General features: G+C 34.3%; 1 protein-coding gene across 2 annotated transcripts in view; it reads left to right on the forward strand.

Moving 5' to 3' along the window:
• Positions 1–20,626, forward strand: part of LOC114324245 (dipeptidase 1) — a 996,635-nt gene that overhangs the window by 877,760 nt on the left and 98,249 nt on the right. For both annotated transcript variants that reach the window (XM_050646393.1, XM_028272037.2), the window contains one exon: positions 16,315–16,384. In XM_050646393.1, coding sequence (XP_050502350.1) covers positions 16,315–16,384 — 70 coding nt within the window. The remainder of the gene's footprint in view (positions 1–16,314; positions 16,385–20,626) is intronic.

A 20,626-nucleotide genomic window follows, 5' to 3' on the forward strand; every position in this document is an offset into this window, starting at 1 on the left:
GTCAATCAGTGTTTTTATTTACAAAAAATGGTAGAGCTCTTACAATAAAAGAGATAGGCACAGTCGAACCCGCTTATTAGAGTATCGCTTATAGGAATATCCCGGTTTAAGGAATAGAATTTTGAGGTCCCAAAACGTTTCTATTTACTCCTTAATAAATTTAACTGCTTATAGGAATACGTTTTTGTTAAATGGTACCGCTTAACATAATATATTTTTCAACTAACCAAAAACTGTTTATTTACAATTTCCCACGAATTTAAATGATTTCTGGTTTATAGAACCTGTCGATAATAAACACTTTATTACTTACTTTTAGTCCAAGAGGCAGCGCTGAAAAATTTCTTTGAATTTACTAAAGCTAGATTTTTCACAGTTGATTACTGTGATTGTGTAGAGAAACATACTACTAAGGCTGAAAATCAGTACACACATTCTAAATTAAATATAAATAAAAGTTATTATAGTCGGTCAGCTGTATGACGGGACAGAGCCGGTCGGTCGGCCCCAGTGAATGTACAGGGTTATTCACTATATTTTGACCCCTTGTAAACTGCTTTATTTACAGAATTACAAAAAAATGTAAAATACACAAGTTATTCGATTTTTAAATTATCATTTTTTGACATATATATCGTACTAGTGACATGATCCAGTTGGGCGTGATGACGTTATCGACTATTTTTTAAATGGGAATAGGGGTCGAGTGCTAGCTCATTTGAAAGGTTATTCAATTCCTATTCAGTAATATAATCATTAACATGATTAATTGTATAGGATGTCCACAAATTTTTTTTTTAATTAAATTAATTGTTTAATTAATAATTCAAAAAATTTTTTGGACACCCTTTATAAATAATGATCTTAATGTTTATAGTGCTGTATAGAGTATTGACAGATAGACGACGTTACTAGTACGATAAATATGTCAAAAAATGATAATTTTTAAAAATCGAATAACTTTTGTATTTTACATTTTTTTATAATTCTGTAAATAAAGCAGTTTTCAAGGGGGTCAAGATATAGTGAATAACCCTGTACATTCATTGGGGCCACCGACCGGCTCTGTCCTGTCATACAGCTGACCGACTATAATAACTTTTATTTATATTCAATTTAGAATGTGTGTACTGATTTTTAGCCTTAGTAAATGGATTTAATTACCTTCGTAGGAAAGCAACTTTGATACCCTCTCAGTAACTCCTGTTCTATTTTTCGTTTGACCGACCGCAGTATGTTTCTCTACACAATCACAGTAATCAACTGTGACAAATTTAGCTTTAGTAGATTCGAAGAGAATTTTCAGCGCTGCCTCTCCATCTATTTATTACGGGCACCAATTCTAACCTCTGCCAAATATTTACCGATCATATAGTAGGTACTTTTTCATTTGTGTAAATATTTTTATTGCTCATCCACCACCCACGTCGTTGTCTGTTTAGATTTTTAGAAACAGTTAAGTTAGAAGTCATAACCGCTTGTATAATATAATAACCCCATTATGTATTATATGAAGTTTTCTGGAGGGTAAAAAAATGTCAATTTTTTAACTATTATATTTTAAAGCAACAAGTGACTAATATTTTAGGTAACAAAAAAAAATTAGTCTCAGATCACCGATTATTTTTCCAGAAAAAAAGTAAGTCTGTTGTATGTATGTTAATAAGAAAATATGTATTGCATTGTATATTTACATATTATTGCATACATTTCATATTTATTTGTGTATGTATGCACAGATAATGTAGTTTGGTGTTTTAATAAAATAAGCAAAAGTTATACTAGGTACTGTATTATTGACATAAAAAGAAATAAAACCATATACATATGTACATCACGTATGTATGTACATACATGTACAAAGTGGGTTGTACTATTATGACGTATATTCGGTACATTTATTCCTACTAGCCGGTTATTGGAATTATCCCGGTTATAGGAATATTTTTGCTTGGCACGAGGGCTATTCCAATAAGCGAGTTCGACTGTATTCAGATATTTCAAAAAACAAAATTTTAGTGATGCGTCCGGGATAATATAACAGGACTATGAAACAAAATCAACTATTCCATTTTTCCACAGAATTTTTTAAAGTTAATAATAACAGGGAATAATGACAGGGAGTTCACTTATGATGGACTGATAAGTCCGAAAACGTTCTGAACGTAATCCTTTTGGATTTTTTAAAAAAAATTTAATTTTTATTAAAATATACCAATTACACCAGGGAGTGTTTTATTTAACGTTAAATTTTGTTTAACTAGATGGTATACAGCCAACCTTCGGGTATTATCCCGTTTTATTTACTTATTTTTAGTGTACCAAATGGTGAATCTCATGACCTCTGACGTCCATACAATGATAAAGGTTTGTTTGAAAGGTTCTTTTAAATTCCGAATTATTTACGGAGTGATTCGCACGCATTCGTTGACAATTTGTTGACATAAGCAAGTATCTCTGATATGTGTGTGTTATGGCCCTTTTGAGAACGAGAACCCTTCTCGAAGTCGTCTAATCCAAACGGTATGAGATAATTACAGTCCCGTAGACCTAGAGATTTCCTCTAGGTCCACGTAAATGTTGTTTCCTCGGATTTTCTGATTCAGTTGCTTTCTCCATCGTGTGTACAACAATACTTTCGGAACCGATAGCGCTTGTTCACATTATAAGAATTTTTGATCGTGCGATGATTAAAATCTACATAGTAGCTCGAGCAATCATATGGAATCTTTTTCCCTTTACCGCTTGAAACGTTCGGTGAAAGGAGAAAGATTCCATATGATTGCTCGAGTCACTATGTAGATTTTAACCATCGCACGATCAAAATTCTTATAATGTGAAACAGCGCATATACTGTCTCTATCTCTCTCGGTATGAGCCGTGGCACCTCCGCTGTCGCCCGTCTACTAGTTTATAAATATTTGCTCTTCTTTTTCTTTAGTTTCATTGTTTTCCATTCTCAGATATTGTTTTCCATTTTATATGTTCTTCTTTGATCAGAAGATTATGATGATTGTTGGGGGGTAGCCTACACCTACGTTGGCGATTAACATGGCGAAACTGTCTCTGTCTCGAGCTATTCTAAATAGGTGTTCTGCTTTCTTTATTCCTGTCCACTCCCGGATATTCTTCAACCAAGAGGCCTGCTTTCTACCAATTCCTCTGCGTCCTTCGATTTTACCCATCATAATAAGTTAAAGAGTATTTATTTGTTCACTAATTAAAAATTATTGCGTGTACTCAGTTGACGGATGATATCACTTCGTCGTCTGATAATCATTAAATTCTTTCTTAGAGTTCTGATCTCATTATTTTCGTATGTTTATATCTCATGTGTATTTGTTTATATGCATTCGGTTTTACTAACATGATTATAAATACAATAACAAATTTTATGATTACTTTGCAACTTTCTCTATGTTGACCAGCAGTGAGTGTGCTAGTTACATCAATATATTGAATGTCATATAATTTACATCAATAAGTTACATCATAATACATAAGTTACATAAGTTACATCAATATATTCAATGTGTTATAAATGGAAGTTGGACAAATGTCAGACGAATGAAGAAGCAGTATATTAGTACCTGTCTACAAAAACAAGGGAGACATATAACAATGTGCAAACTACAGGGCTATAAAACTACTTAGCCACACCATGAAAATATGGGAGAGAGTAATTGATAGACGGATACGTGAAGAAACCGAAATATCCGATAATCAATTTGACTTTATGCAGGGCAGATCAACAACAGATGCAATTTTCATTATAAGGCAACTGATGGAAAAATATAGGAATAAAGAGACCAACTCTCATATGGTATTCATTGGTCTTGAGAAAGCATATGAGTTACTCGAGAGATTCTGTGGTGGGCACTCAATAAGAAGGGAGTCCCTGGAGGATATGTAAAGATTGTGAGAGATATGTATGAGGAAGTAACGACTAGTGTTAGGACAGGTGTGGGAGAGACTGATAAATTTTAGGTGAAAGTAGGATTGCATCAAGGCTCGGTGCTTAGTCCTTATTTATTCTCATTAGTCTTGGACTAGATAACAGCGAAACTACAGGGTAGCATTCCATAGTGCTTAATGTATGCTGATGATATGGTGTTAATAGGAAATAGTGAAAGAGACTTAGAAAAAAACTGAAACAGGGCAGACAAGCTCTGGAGGAAAAAGATTTAAAACTTAGTAGGACAAAAACAGAGTATTTGGAATGTTCATTTAAAGATGGAGTTACCACAAATAAAATGGTATCTTTGGATGGTGAAATGAATGTAAAAAGCAATAGTTTTAAGTACCTAGGATCAGCATTACAGAGTAATGGAGAAATAGATGGAGATGCATGCAGTAGAATTAGGGCTGGATGGATGAATGGGAAAGAAGCGAGTGGTGTGTTGTATGACAGAAAAATTCCAATAAAGCTGAAGGGAAAATTCTATAAAACAGCCATAAGACCGGCTATGATGTACGGAACTGAATGTTGGGCAGTGAAAAAGAAAGAGGAACAACGAATGCATGTGGCGGAAATAAGAATGCTTAGATGGATGAGTGGAGTGACAAAGAAGGGTAAAATTAGAAATGAGTACATTAGGGGAAGTCTAGGTGTGGCACCAATTGATGCCAAAATGAGAGAGCATAGGTTAAGATGGTTTGGTCATGTTCAACGTCGAGACGGTAATCACCAATACGAAGAATAGCTGAAATGCAGATTCTTGGAAGGAGTAGGAGAGGAAGACCAAAGAAGACCTGGGGGGAGACGATAAGGCAGGACATGTTGGTAAAGGGGATTAACATTGATAAGACCCAAGATAGAATTGTGTGGAGAAATGCAATTAGGGAAGCCGACCCTGCATAGGGATAAGGCAAAGAGAATGATGATGATTCAATGTCATATAATTTAATAATAAAAAAACAAATACATACACTCGTATTGAGTAATACTTCGTCTATTTTTATTAAAAAGGATTTTAGATTTAAAACTGAATTTGCTAATGACTTAATTAAATCTGCGTTTCTGGACGGTTAATTAAATCCCTTACAAGATCCCTGTTCAAAAGTCAGGATCGCCATATAGTGTTCGGCATCCCGATATATCTCGACAGGGCTTAAATTCACATCGTCCACCAAGAACACACAGATATTCCTCCTTGCACTTTTAATGTAACTAGTTTATGTGTACTCGTATTGCCGATTTGTCGATTTATCGCATGCCTTTTTTAATGACTTATCGAGATCTGTCTATCTAACAAATTAGCCAAATTTCAAAAGACCAAAACATATTATAAGAGTAATCATCCAGTCAATCCTGTAGATTCAATTCACACAGGGTTAAGATTTCAATTTACCAAACAATGTAAACAGGGCTGAAAGGAAACCCTACATGTAACGAATGTGCAAGTATCCCTGATATGTGTGAGTGTGTGTGTGTGTGTGTGTGTGTGTGTGTGTGTGTGTGTGTGTGTGTGTGTGTGTGTGTGTGTGTGTGTGTGTGTGTGTGTGTGTGTGTGTGTGTGTGTGTGTGTGTGTGTGTGTGTGTGTGTGTGTGTGTGTGTGTGTGTGTGTGTGTGTGTGTGTGTGTGTGTGTGTGTGTGTGTGTGTGTGTGTGTGTGTGTGTGTGTGTGTGTGTGTGTGTGTGTGTGTGTGTGTGTGTGTGTGTGTGTGTGTGTGTGTGTGTGTGTGTGTGTGTGTGTGTGTGTGTGTGTGTGTGTGTGTGTGTGTGTGTGTGTGTGTGTGTGTGTGTGTGTGTGTGTGTGTGTGTGTGTGTGTGTGTGTGTGTGTGTGTGTGTGTGTGTGTGTGTGTGTGTGTGTGTGTGTGTGTGTGTGTGTGTGTGTGTGTGTGTGTGTGTGTGTGTGTGTGTGTGTGTGTGTGTGTGTGTGTGTGTGTGTGTGTGTGTGTGTGTGTGTGTGTGTGTGTGTGTGTGTGTGTGTGTGTGTGTGTGTGTGTGTGTGTGTGTGTGTGTGTGTGTGTGTGTGTGTGTGTGTGTGTGTGTGTGTGTGTGTGTGTGTGTGTGTGTGTGTGTGTGTGTGTGTGTGTGTGTGTGTGTGTGTGTGTGTGTGTGTGTGTGTGTGTGTGTGTGTGTGTGTGTGTGTGTGTGTGTGTGTGTGTGTGTGTGTGTGTGTGTGTGTGTGTGTGTGTGTGTGTGTGTGTGTGTGTGTGTGTGTGTGTGTGTGTGTGTGTGTGTGTGTGTGTGTGTGTGTGTGTGTGTGTGTGTGTGTGTGTGTGTGTGTGTGTGTGTGTGTGTGTGTGTGTGTGTGTGTGTGTGTGTGTGTGTGTGTGTGTGTGTGTGTGTGTGTGTGTGTGTGTGTGTGTGTGTGTGTGTGTGTGTGTGTGTGTGTGTGTGTGTGTGTGTGTGTGTGTGTGTGTGTGTGTGTGTGTGTGTGTGTGTGTGTGTGTGTGTGTGTGTGTGTGTGTGTGTGTGTGTGTGTGTGTGTGTGTGTGTGTGTGTGTGTGTGTGTGTGTGTGTGTGTGTGTGTGTGTGTGTGTGTGTGTGTGTGTGTGTGTGTGTGTGTGTGTGTGTGTGTGTGTGTGTGTGTGTGTGTGTGTGTGTGTGTGTGTGTGTGTGTGTGTGTGTGTGTGTGTGTGTGTGTGTGTGTGTGTGTGTGTGTGTGTGTGTGTGTGTGTGTGTGTGTGTGTGTGTGTGTGTGTGTGTGTGTGTGTGTGTGTGTGTGTGTGTGTGTGTGTGTGTGTGTGTGTGTGTGTGATGACCCTTTTGAGCACGAGGACCCTTCTCAACAGCAGTTTGAGTTTGGAAAACGGACAAACAGTAGTTTGTATCTGAAGTCGTGTATTCCAAACATTACGAGATAAGGACAGTCTCGTAGCCTTGAAATTTCCTCTAGGTCCACGGAAATGTTGTTTCTTCGGATTTGCTGCTTCAGTTGCTTCCTCCATCGTCTGTACTGCAACACTGTCGGAACCGATATACTCTCCCTATCTCTTTCGGTATGAGCCGTGGTATCTCCGCTGTTGCCTACCTGGTTTATAAATATTTGATCTTTTTTTCTTTAGTTTCATTGTTTCCCATTCTCAGCTATTGTTTTCCATTTTATATTTTCTTCTTGGATATATCTTCCCAATATATCTCGACAGGGCTTAAATTCACATCGTTCCTCAAGAAATTCCGATTTTCCTCATTGCACTTTAATATGACTTTAGTATATTTACAATAATTGAGGTAGGTCGAACACACGGTTCATAGAAGCAAGCAAGCAATTTGATTCAACCCGACCCATGGGAGATGTTCACCCTTTCGAAAAAAAGGACATTCGGGTGTAACAATTCATTGGGGCGAGGTGTTCTGGCCCGAGTATAAATACAGGGATCACCCCACCTCGCTCCAATGCCCCAGGCCATCCCTTTCCCCCCTATAGCACGCTTATGCGCGATAGGGGCACAACTATCAGCCAAATGCTCTTCACAATGGAACCCTGGGTAATAGGATTTCAATGTGGTACCCTAATCGAATGCAAAACTAGGCCAGCGTTAAGCGCTCTAAGCCTTTCACGGTTCATAGGCATTTACTATGGTTGCCCATTTCGACTAACCAATGAACATTAAGACCGTGATTACGTCACGAGAGTAGGGGAGAGTTGGACAAAACGGGATACCATTCTTGTTTATTTTTATTACGAACAAAATGTTAAAGAAATTATCATATTATTATTTTTTATAGCTATAATATTTATTGAAGCACACAAATGACATATTTTTAGCTATTTTTAATGACTGGAAAATAGTAAAAAAAAAATATTTAATAAAGTCTTGCACATCCCGTTTTAGTATACCATGGTTGGATAAAACGGGATAAGTTCACAATATTTAATTTTTTGCATAAAATTATCTAAAAAGTGTATTTAAGTGGATATAAGACTGCAAAGCAAAATTTACCTTTGAAAAAACAATATCTTTAGTAGTCAGAAACTTAAAAATAGGCCTTTTTATGTTTTATTGCAAAATGGGAAATAAGACCTTTTATTTAGGACTAGGTACGTATATCAGAACAAAAGTCACATAAAAATATGTTGTTCTATTCTGCAGTATGAGAACATGCTTTATCGCTATTAAAAAAATTTATAGGCCAACAAATAAATAGCTGTATCCCATTTTATCCAACTTATAAGTGTCCCGTTTTGTCAAACTCAGACATTTTTCAAAACAAAAATGGCTCCTGCCTAAACGTGAAAGTAAAATTAGATAGATTACACATGAGAATATTCGTTAATGAGTGCTTATTTAAATGTAATAGTCACCGGAATTATATGTTTATATATGTAGGCAATATAATGTAGAAAACAACGCACTTAAAAGTACAAAGTAGTAAAAAAATAGAGTCAAACAATTCTAAACACAACAACTTTTCATCAAATAGTGGCATCGAGCTAAAACGAACTGAGAATGTTAAAATGACGACTGAGAACAAGTTTTCGTCGTTGTCCATTTAATAGCAGCACTAGTTGAGCCTCTAGGCCAGGTATCCCGTTTTATCCAACTATTCCGTTTTATGCAGCTCTCCCCTACAGTAATTTGAGAATCGTGATATGATTAATCGGTATTTTTATGTCTTTGGTGTATGGGAAATACTAACGATACTTGTGAAATGAAGATGTTTAGTGGATTATAATTCCTTAGTGGATTATAATTACTGGATGGTGAAATGATTGTGAAAAGCATTAGTTTTAATTACCTAGGATCAGTATTACAGAGTAATGGAGAAATAGATGGAGATGCATGCAGTAGAATTAGGGCTGAATGGACGAAGTGGAAAGAAGCGAGTGGTGTGTTGTGTGACAGAAAACTTCCAATGAAGCTGAGTAGAATTACGGCTGAATGGACGAAGTGGAAAGAAGCGAGTGGTGTGTTGTGTGACAGAAAACTTCCAATGAAGCTGAAGAGAAAATTCTATAAAACAGCCATAATACCGGCTGTGATGTACGGAACTGAATGTTGGGCAGTGAAAAAGAAAGAGGAACAACGAATGCATGTGGCGGAAATGAGAATGCTTAGATGGATAAGTGGAGTGACAAAGAAGGATAAAATTAGAAATGAGTATATTAGGGGAAGTCTAGGTGTGGCACCAATTGATGCCAAAATGAGAGAGCATAGGTTAAGATGGTTTGGTCATGTTCAACGTCGAGACGTTAATCACCCAATACGAAGAATAGCTGAAGTGTAGATTCCTGAAAGGAGTAGGAGAGATGTTGGTAAAGGGGATTAACATTGATATGACCCAAGATTGTGTGGAGAAATGTAACTTGGTAAGCTGACCCCGCATAGGGATAAGGCAAAGAGAATGATGATGAGTGAATTATAATTCCTAATTATGGAAAACTGTTGATATTTGGGTGGTTTGGATCTTAAAATTAATTAGGACCATATGTTCATGTTTATCCAACGGTTAATACAAGATTTACGGAAATCTAGGGCTTCAATCTCCATTTTACATTGAAAATTTGTCACTTATACTGAATTTCCATCAATACGGTTTAAATATTGAATATACACTATCCTTAGAGGTCAGCTAGGATTATATGAATTAGAATTACTTGTATAATTTATTGTAAGAATTTAAATAATAGGTAATAAATTTGGCCAAACTAAAGCCTGTACCTACCTAGCATTCTAAAATTTCTTTTCAACATTATCATTACGTTAATACATAATTAAAATTTTAACGTCTTAACTTTGTTTTAAATTTAAAAATAGGCTTGTGTACTCTTGTGACGTAAGTCAAGTCACCCCACCACAGTCGGAGTAGGCAACTGTAGTAAATGTCTAGGAACCGTGGGTCGAACAGCAAATTACTTTAGTTTTACTTACTCGTATTTGTCTAATTGTCGATTCATCGCATGTTTTTTTAAATTATTCATCGACGTCTGTTTATCTAACAAATTAGACAAATATTTAGACAAATTTCAAAAGACCAAAACAAATTACAAGAGTAATCATCTAGTAAACCCTGTATATTCAATTCACACAGAGTTAAGATTTCAATTTACCAAACAATGTAAACAGGGTTGAAAGGAGACCCTACATGTAGCGAATGTGCAAGTATCCCTGATATGTGTGTGATGGCCCTTTTGAGGACGAGGACCCTTCTCAATAGCAGTTTGAGTTTGGAAAACGGGCAAACGGTAGTTTGTATCTGAAGTCGTGTATTCCAAACATTACGAGATAAGTACAGTCCGTGATTAATTATGATACTCGGAACATGATCTATGTTCGTGGGTGCTCTAGGACTTTAATTTTATCAGGAAGTTTCCGAGTTGTCGTTAGTCGACGGTTGGTAAGATGAGCATTAGTTTGCGGAAACTGTAATTTGCTGCAACTTTTGCTTCTGCCTCGATGACAGTCAAAGTGGTGAACTTTGAGACTTAACGTTTCTATTCAGTTGTTTCGTAGATAAATGCATCTGACATTTCTAAATGAGTTTTAGATAAAATATATAATTCAATTAAAATCTCTTAATATTAGATTATCATAATTACAGAAGAGCTCTAAAATTACCGATTTGTACCCCAAGTGACACTTTGGTAGTTTTATTTTCCGACTCGAAGGGGAGAGAAATGTTAAATTGTTACCAGGACAATACAAATCGGTAATTTTAAGAGGTCGAGTGCAATTCGGTAAGATTATTTCATGAATATTAGAGCTTTTGTGTACCTAATTATATAGGGTGAGGCAGATAAAGGGCCTATTAGAAATATCTCGAGAACTAAAGGTAAGAGAATAATGAAAATTGGAATACAGGGGTTTTGAGGTATGAACCATTTAATGAAAATATTTTGGTCTCTTTGCTACTTCCGGTTATACCGGAAGTTGGTTGTAAATTCGTTTTTTTAAATGCGACACCCTGTATATTTTTACATTTTTGGATTCTGCTTAAGGTCTCCTTTCTTAAATATGAGTTTTTGTAATATTATACAGGGTAGTTTAAAAGATAATTACGGTTTTTTATAAATTTTGTAGCAAACTTCACACCCTGTAGAATTGTACTGATTTGATATCAAAAACTCAATTTATGTTTAAGTGATTTTTAAAATAGTCTGTTATTATTAAAAATTATTAATATAACGAAATATTTAATTTTAGTATACAGGGTTGGTCGAAACTCGGAATGAGTATTTTCTGAGTTTTCTTAAATAGAACACCCTGTATTTTAGTATTGTAATGAAATTACATTTTATAGTACTTTTTTATTTCTTAAGCATTCCCTATACCTAACTGCTTTAATTTGTAAGTTAATCGTAGTTCTTTAAGCCAAACATTAATTGCAACAAAAATTACGTGAAATTTTATTAGGTCTGCCGTGAAAATATTCAATCATAAATAATTTTTTGAAAATAAATACATGTTAATCAAGAATGATTCTTAATTTATTAAGATTTATATGTAAGATTGTTGGTGCATAAAATATTAATAATGTAACAATCAAACGAGCGTTCGTATTTATATAAGACTTTATTAATTTATTTATGCAAGATTTTTTTTACAAACTCTAGCTACAACTAAACTCTCCTAACGCCTCGATTCGCTTAAATATAAAATAACGTAATTCTCGAGAATTCTAGACTTCGCCACCTCTAGTTATTGTGTGACCTTCCATATACCGCACGTTTTTCTCAGCCGATTCCACGTATATCGTGCTTTCTCCAGAATTTTCTCGAGATGGAACCGTTTGGAACTGTTACTTGCGGTCGGTGATTCATTCTTTAATTACAATAAAAGAAACCATATTCTACCTGGTTGGCTATGGCTTTGACACTATACTTGAATAAACATTAGACATTATATTATTTTTATAGTTCCAGTTGCTTTGTTACCATTACTAATATAAATTTTTGTAATGGGGAACTGATTAGTAAAGTTTTTGTTTTAGGAGAGTATAACAAAAATATGTACTACTAGCAATAAGAATTTATCATCTGCAACTCCCTGATAGACGACAACCAAGAAGAGAAACTTTTCAAAGTTTACTAGAATAGTTTCTACGTGCGTACTAGACACTTAGATTACGAGAGCGTTCATACTAATATGCAGATTCTCAGTGACACTAACATTTAATTCATTTTAATCATTTACAATAGTTTTCGTTCGATCAGATTTCTCGTAATCTAAATGTCCAGTTCGTTAAAACCGCTCTAATAAATTATGAAGAGTTTCTCTTTTTTGGTTGTCATCTATCATGGAATTGCTGATGATAAATTCTTATTGCTAACAATCTCTTTTAGTAGCAAATTTTTATTTGTTATACTCTCCTAGAACAAAAAACATGTGAATCAATTCCTCATTAGAAAAATCCATATTAATAATGGTAGCAAAGCAACTGGAACTTCAAAAATAGTAGAATGTAATAGTAGTGAAAAGCAAATGTTTAAGCATACATATTTAGTGTCAAAGTCATAGCCACCTAGATAGAATATTGTATGTTTTTATTAATATTAAACACACCAACAATCTTAACTACGTAGGTATTTTGATATATCAACTAGTATTAATAAATTAAGGTTCAGTCGAGATTAATATGTGTTTATTTTGGAAAAATTATTTATGGTTGAATATTTTCACGGCAAACCTAATAAAATTTCAAGTAATATTTGTTGCAATTAATGTTTGACTTACAGAACTACGAATAACTTACAAATTAAAGCAGTTATGTATAGGGAATGTTTAAGAAATAAAAAAGTACTATAAAATATCATTTCATTACAATACAAAAATACAGGGTGTTCCATTTAAGAAAACTCAGAAAATACTCATTCCGAGTTTCAACCAACCCTGTATACTAAAATTAAACATTTCGCTATATTATTAAATTTTAATAATAATAGACTACATTTAAAATCACTTGAACATAAATGGAGTTTTTGATATCAAATCAGTAAAATTCTACAAGGTGTGAAGTTTGCTACAAAATTTATAAAAAACCGTAATTATCTTTTAAACTACCCTGTATAATATTACAAAACCTCATATTTTAAGAAAGAAGACATTGAGCAGAATCCAAAAAATGTAAAAATATACAGGGTATCTCATTTAAAAAAAAAACGAAGTTACAATCAATTTCCGGTATAACCGGAAGTAGCAAAGAGACCAAAATATTTTCATTAAATAGTTCATACCTCAAAACCCCTGTATTCCAATTTTCATGATTCTCTTACCTTTAGTTCTCGAGATATTTCTAATAGGCCCTTTATCTGCCTCACCCTGTATACAGGGTGTTTGGTAAAGAATGGGCCAAAGCTTAACCTTAGATTCCTGGGGTTAAAATAGGTCGATTTAAGCTGACTTACCTTAGTACAAAAGTTGATAGTAACCGAAATACAGGGTGCAAAGTTAAACTTTTATTTTATTTATTCTTGAATATTTCCTAACAGGCATGGGATAGTAACACAAAATTTATCATACGGGGATTTTTTGGGACAAAAAATCTAAATTCGCCATCAAAAATGATGTATTACCCAGAGGGCGCCACATACTCCTTTCAGCGCTCATTTAATAGGTTCAATTTTTTTTATTACCCACTGTATATACTTTTTCAATCAGAACTTTTATTCTCTTTTACTTAAAAAAGGTATACTACATTCATCTCGCTAAACTCAACTGTTTTCTAGATAAACGCATTTTAAATCTGCGATGCAACATAATTTTTAGCATAATATCATTGTAGTGCCAGTTATAGTGCCAGTTCATAATAATAGTACATAATAATAGTGCCAGTTCTCAAATTTATGTCATTGCATCGCAAATTCGATTTGAAGAAATTTGCGATACATTTTTGGAAATTTTTCTGGTTTTAAATTATTTTTAGGGTGTAACTACAATGATATTATTATGCTAAAAATTATGTTGCATAAAAATATTAAGAGAATAAAAGTTTTGATTCAAAAAGTATATACAGTGGGTAATAAAAAAAATTGAACTTATTAAATGAGCGCTGAAAGGAGTATGTTGCCTGAATTTAGATTTCTTGTCCCAAAAAACCCCCGCATACTAAATTTTGTGTTATTATCGCATGCCTGTTAGGAAATATTCAAGAATAAATAAAATAAAAGTTTAATTTTGACACCCTGTATTTCGGTTATTATCAACTTTTGTACTAAGGTAAGTTAGCTTAAATCGACATATTTTAAGCTCAGGAAGCTAAGGTTAAGCTATGGCCCATTCTTAACCAAACACCCTGTATACAGTGAGCACGTAAAGGTTAGAAAAAATTAATTTTCTCGAGAATGGGTAATTTTGGAATTCAATCTCTAAACAGAGCGATTTTTTATTTTTGAATTATAATTTTTGGCATTTATATCATTCTATTGACGGCGTCCATCTGTTCGTGATGGCGTAATCAATTATTTTTTTAAATTAGTAATAGGCGTGATGTGCTAGCTTATTTGAAAGGTTATTCAATTCTCTATTTAGAATATCAACATAATTATTTAACATAATTATTTATACAGGGTGTCCAAAAATATTTTTGAATTAAATGCAAAAAGAAATCTGTTTTGAATTTCTTTAATTCAAAATATATTTCATTGATGTCACACAACAGAAAAAATGTTTATTTGACAAATAAACATTGCTTTTCGCTTTAATTAAGTAATGATCAAACTGCCAAGAGCGGCAGTATAAACACTAAATTTAAGCGAAAAGCAATATTTATTTATCAAATAAACATGGTTTTCTGTTTTCAGCAGTAAAATGTATATTGGATTAAATAAATACCGTACATATTTCTTTTTGCGTTAAATAAGTTCAGTAATAATTATTTTTTTGACCACTCTGCATAAATAATTAGGTTCAAATAAGCTACCACACGACCCCTATTCTCATTTAAAATAATCATCGATTACGTCATCATGGCCAGGTAGATAACGTCACTGGTATGATAACGTGTGATCCAAAGTTATTGTCACCATAGGTGGCTCTGAACGACAGAGATAGCTATACAGTACATCTTCTTCTTCTTGACTGGCTTTACAACTCGGGGTGAGTCTTCGCCGCATCCACTATGGCCCTCCATCGTCTGCGATCTTGCGCTTCGATTTGCCATTGTTGTACCCCAATCCTAGATAGATCGGTTTCAACATCATCCTTCCATCTTTTTGGTGCATCTCTATTCTTAATTCAGATATACTTTCCAGTTTACGTCAACTTTGCAGTGTATGTCAACTTAACAAGAAAAGTTAGGTTAGGTAGAGATGTTGGTGGTGGACATTGGGCATCTTGTTCAGAGAGGCTGGTGGTGGTGGACATCTTGTTTGATTTTATTTATTATTGTTACTTATAATTTTGTTAATTCTTTTTATTTTTGATTAAAGTTCTGTGTTAAAGGTTTTGACTGATTTTTTATGTTTTATAATATTAATCAAAATTAATTGATAAACCAATGATATAAATTCAGATTAAAACAATATATACGTAATTTTTTGCACGGCTAGCTTTGATCCCAATAATTGTGGATCGCTCGTTATAAATGATATATATGCCAAACAATTTTAATTCAAATATAAAAATCGACATGCTTCGAGATTCATTCTCGAGAAAATGAATTTATTCCAACCTTTACATGCTCACTGTATAATTGATTACCGCGGTTGTCACAAAATCCCATACTTTTGGTTAAAAATGCAAGAAACAGGCAAGAAACCGGAGAAAAGGAAGGTGGACATAGCCAAAAAAGTGAAAAAAAATACTTTTTTGAGATTTTTAGTTCCAGAAACTACATAAATTTCAAAAAACCTTTTAAAAAAGAAAACATTCGAAAACTACAACATAAAACTGTTGTAAAAATTTATAGGTTCCGTATATTATTTCACGTGATTTTGTAAGTAATTTTTTGTTTTTATAACACTCTTTGTTGTAATTTTTTAAATTTTTTTAAAGGTTTTTTGGAATTTTATTTGTTTCCGCAAGAAACATCTTTTAACTTTCTTGGCTAAATTGCTAAAAATAGCCGTTCCCAATTCTCTGCATTTTTACCAATAAAATAATTTTGGGCGCCAACTATTTTTAAAATAAAAATAGTAAAAAAAAAGTTAATAAATGAATAAAATCAATAATAATTAGACTAGAATGATTATTTGAATAAAAATAACAAACATGTGACGTTTGTGACGATTCAGGAAAAAGTATTGTTAAAATAGCGTGAATTCGCTAAATATTTCAAAATCCTGGCTTAAACCAAAATAAACTTTGTATGCCGTCTAGCGACAAATGTACTTCTTGGAGCAAAACTAATGTATATGCAGTTTAGTTAAATTTATGTAAATGTATTTAGAACTAATCTTTATTTATTTTGCTTCCTTTATTTCTAGGGCTGACTGTTCCCACGCAGACCTCCCTGGTAAAAAGCCGGAACATGGAGGACTAACTAACTTCGGAAAGGTAAATTGTTATATTTTTTCGCTCTTGTAGTGTGAGTTGTCATTAATTCGCGAAGTGGTAACTTTATTTTTATACCATTAGCGGAGAACATTGTTGGCCCGTTTTCTTAAATAGTGAACTTTTAAATAAATATTGCTATTGGCATTTGGTATTTGAGCTTTATTGTTTAGTTTAGCGGAAAAAATGATACACTTATACCGGGTAACTATTTCTTTCGAGGATGTAGATAGGTTTTATTGCCTATTCTATATCAAATCTCCTCCTTATAATTAAAAGAGTATGGATAATTATCTCGTTGTGTAGATGTAAACTAAAATCCTTTCTTTGAATAAGCCCTTGGAACGCACATTGTGCTTTTCATTTACTACCCGAGCCTATAAATGGTCAAACAGCAACGATTTGAGGTATTTCTGTTATTCGTCGAAATGGCTGGTGACGTTAATAATTTCTATAGTGAAATGCCCACGCGTGGTATTCATTAAAACATCCTATTAAAAATACTTTTTTTCTATTGTTAAAGGGTTCCTTGGCACGCCTAATCATTGGGCCTGCCTCTTTCTTCTTCAATTCCCGTAGTACCGTCACTACTATGAGGGCAATGTACCCTCGTTTTCTTTGGGCATCTCAAAACCGACTAGTTAACTAGCCATAATTATGTTTCTTTCAAGAATTCGTCAACTTTTATTTATAAGGTCATATAGTACTATCGGGGGATGGAGGAAGACAGATTTTAATCAAAACGAAACCGTAGATTTTCTTATTTTGTTAATGCCATACTCTGCAGAGAGTACAAAGACTCGTTTCATATGGGCTGGCGGTGCCTTTTGGTATGTTTGTACCTGGGTTAAGCAGAAAGCTTGAATTGAGTCGAATTTCATATTAGTGTAGGAAACAGAGGTTGAACCTTGCAAAATGGACACAAGTCCGGTTTTATTTTTTTTTCTGGCATATCAAGGGGTGCATATTTTAGAACTAACTTTTTCTGAAAAAATTTCGCCCCGGAACCCCCCTTTTCACCCCTTTAAAGGGGGTAATTTGTGGTTTTTGCCGAACGTAGCCCTTCCTGTACCTTTTACAAAAAATTTCTTTTATAGAAATATGAAGAGGACTATATTTTCTACGATTTATTTATGACAGCATCTCTCTATCATCCACCGTTTAGCAAGGGTGGCGCCTTAAACTTGACAAGTTTTTAAAAAAGATGTTTTTAAAAAGTATATATTTTTCCCTAACTGTAACGGAAATTAAAAAGAAATTCTGCGGAAATTATTCACAAATAGATGATTGATTTTTTGGTATAGGTTTCACTTAAGGGTAATTGCCCTTTTTTTAATTACAGGGTGTTACATTTTAAAAAACCCCTTTTTATACCATCTGAACCGTTTATGCTAGAGTAAAAAGACTTTCAGCGATTACCCACGTACTGGTGTTATTTACAAATTTGTATAATGCACCCCCATGAATGGGGCATTTATTGCCCCATGCATGGACACTAAAAGCGATTTCCTAGTGCAACCCCTGTAGCCAAAAAAAAATAAATAAAATGGGGGGTTGAAATTTTTTTTTGTTTTTTGCTTTTTGATCCATATGGGCATATGCTTCATCAATAGTGCTTTTAAAAAATATATATGGTTATTGCAACATCCCTGCGGAAACCACCCCTATCCTTGAAAATATACTGCAGAAACTACCCCTATACCTTATCGAGCATGTTTTTACGATTTTCTCATTACCTATTCATTTTTTTAAACAAAACTTATACAAGGTTAAAGTCCACTATTTACTCTAAAAATTAGGTCCTATTCATTTTTTTTCGTTTAAGCAACCGTTATGGCACAGTGGCGCCGTAAACCTCATATATGCTTTGGCGGGCTCCAGTTTTTGTTTTTTTTTTCGTCATCTGTTCGTTTTATTGATAAAGTACTTATGTGAAATAAAACAACACAGTATAACCTACAAATCATGATCTATGCAGATTTTACATTCTTTGCTCCCCAAAGTCACAGTGGTGGCCCAAAATAATTTTTTTCATATTTTCGCAACCTACACGCATTTTTTTGCTTTAATGCTACCTTAATAGCACAATATTCACCCCTAAGTGGTCGCTAAGCAGTGGCGGATCCAGGGAGGGGTGATGGGGGCGATTACCCCCACCCCTCTCAAACCAAGTGATATTATATTTGAAGATTATAAAAATATTCATTTATTTTTATAGAAATACTTATCTTAATATTATTTTTATAAGAATGACTTTTTATGCTTTAGCGACAGTGGCGGATCCAGCATCGTTAAGAGGGGGGTGCCAATTGGTTAAATTTCTATAAAAATAAATGAATATTTTTATAATCTTTGAATATAATATCACTTGGTTTGAGAGGGGGGGAGGTGATCACCCCCATCACCCCTCCCTGGATCCGCCACTGCTTAGCGACTACCTAAGGGTAAATATTGTGCTATTAAGGTAGCATTAATGCAATAAAATGCATGTAGGTGGCGAAAATATGCAAAAATTTATTTTTGGCCACCACTGTGGCTTTGGGGAGCAAAGAATGTAAAATGTGCATAAGTCATAATTTGTAGGTTACACTGTGTTATTTTATTTTACATAAGTACTTTATCAATAAAACGAACAGATGACGAAAAAAAAAACAAAAACTGGAGCCCGCCAAAGCATATACGAGGTTTACGGCGCCACTGTGCCGTAACGGTTGCTTATACGAAAAAAATGAATAGGACATAATTTTTAGAGTAAATAGTGGTCTTTAACCTTGTATGAGTTTTGTTTAAAAAGAATACATAGGTAATGAGAAAATCGTAAAAACATGCTCGCCAAGGGATAGAGGTAATTTCTGCAGTATATTTTCAAGGATAGGGGTGGTTTTCGCAGAGATGTTGCAATAACCATATATATTTTTGAAAAGCACTATTGATGAAGCATATGCCCACATGAATCAAAAAGCAAAAAACAAAAAAAAAATTTCAACCCCCCATTTTATTTATTTTTTTTTGCTACAGGGGTTGCACTAGAAAATCGCTTTTGGTGTCCATGCATGGGTAATAATAACGTGCACAAAATGATATATGAAGCATATTAATAAAGGGCATTGTGTGTGAAGGATTCCAAGAAAATCAATTTATTTATTAATTCTTCTTTTTTTTGGGTGGTTCCGGGGAAAAAATGGGGGTGCATTATACAAATTTGTAAATAGCACCAGTACATGGGTAATCGCTGAAAGTCTTTTTACTCTAGCATAAACGGTTCAGATGGTATAAAAAGGGGTTTTTTAAAATGTAACACCCTGTAATTAAAAAAAGGGCAATTACCCTTAAGTGAAACCTGTACCAAAAAATCAGTCAATTATTTGTGAATAATTGCCGCAGGATTTCTTCTAAATTTCCGTCACAGTTAGGGAAAAATACATCTTTTTTAAAAACTTCTCAACTTTAGGGCACCACCCTCGCTAAACGGTGGATGATAGAGAGATGCTGTCGGAAATAAATCGTAGAAAATATAGTCCTCTTCATATTTTTATAAAAGAAATTTTTTGTAAGAGTTACAGGAAGGGCTACGTTCCGCAAAAACCACAAATTACCCCCTTTAAAGGGGTGAAAAGGGAGGTTCCGGGGCGAAATTTTTTCAGAAAAAGTTAGTCTTATAATAAGCACCCCTTGATATACCAGAAAAAAAAATAAAACCGGACTTGTGTCCATTTTGCAAGGTTCAACCTTTGTTTCCTACACTATATAGTATTATGACCCTTTCATTGTTTGCGCTAGAAATTTGTACAATGATTAAATAAAGACAATTATATTGAATTTAAAAAAAGTTTTGATGTTACAAGTAGATTATGTGCTACTTTTAGTAAACCAAAAGCTTTGCTGGCTTAAAGGGTTGCAGCCCAAAGTTTTTATTTAATTGTTTATGCTTTATGTTTATAAGCAAGATTCACATTTTGAATAATCATTCCCTTGTATTAAATAGTGTGATGAATATCATATCAAGTATCTAATTATAACAACTCTTGAATTTACCTACACTGCATTTTTATACACGACATAATATGTAAACCTCACGTATTAATTCACGGTCAGGAGTCATTGTCTTCGAGCATGGCTAATACACTACATTATATTTTGATAAAGATATTTACAACTTAATTTATATAGGTTGTCCCAACTATATACAAGGGGAACGAAGTATGCTAAATATGCAGTCACTCGAGCGCTTTGGGGACCTATTGG

The sequence above is a fragment of the Diabrotica virgifera genome, chromosome 3, assembly GCF_917563875.1.
Source record: "Diabrotica virgifera virgifera chromosome 3, PGI_DIABVI_V3a".
NCBI lineage: Eukaryota > Metazoa > Arthropoda > Insecta > Coleoptera > Chrysomelidae > Diabrotica > Diabrotica virgifera.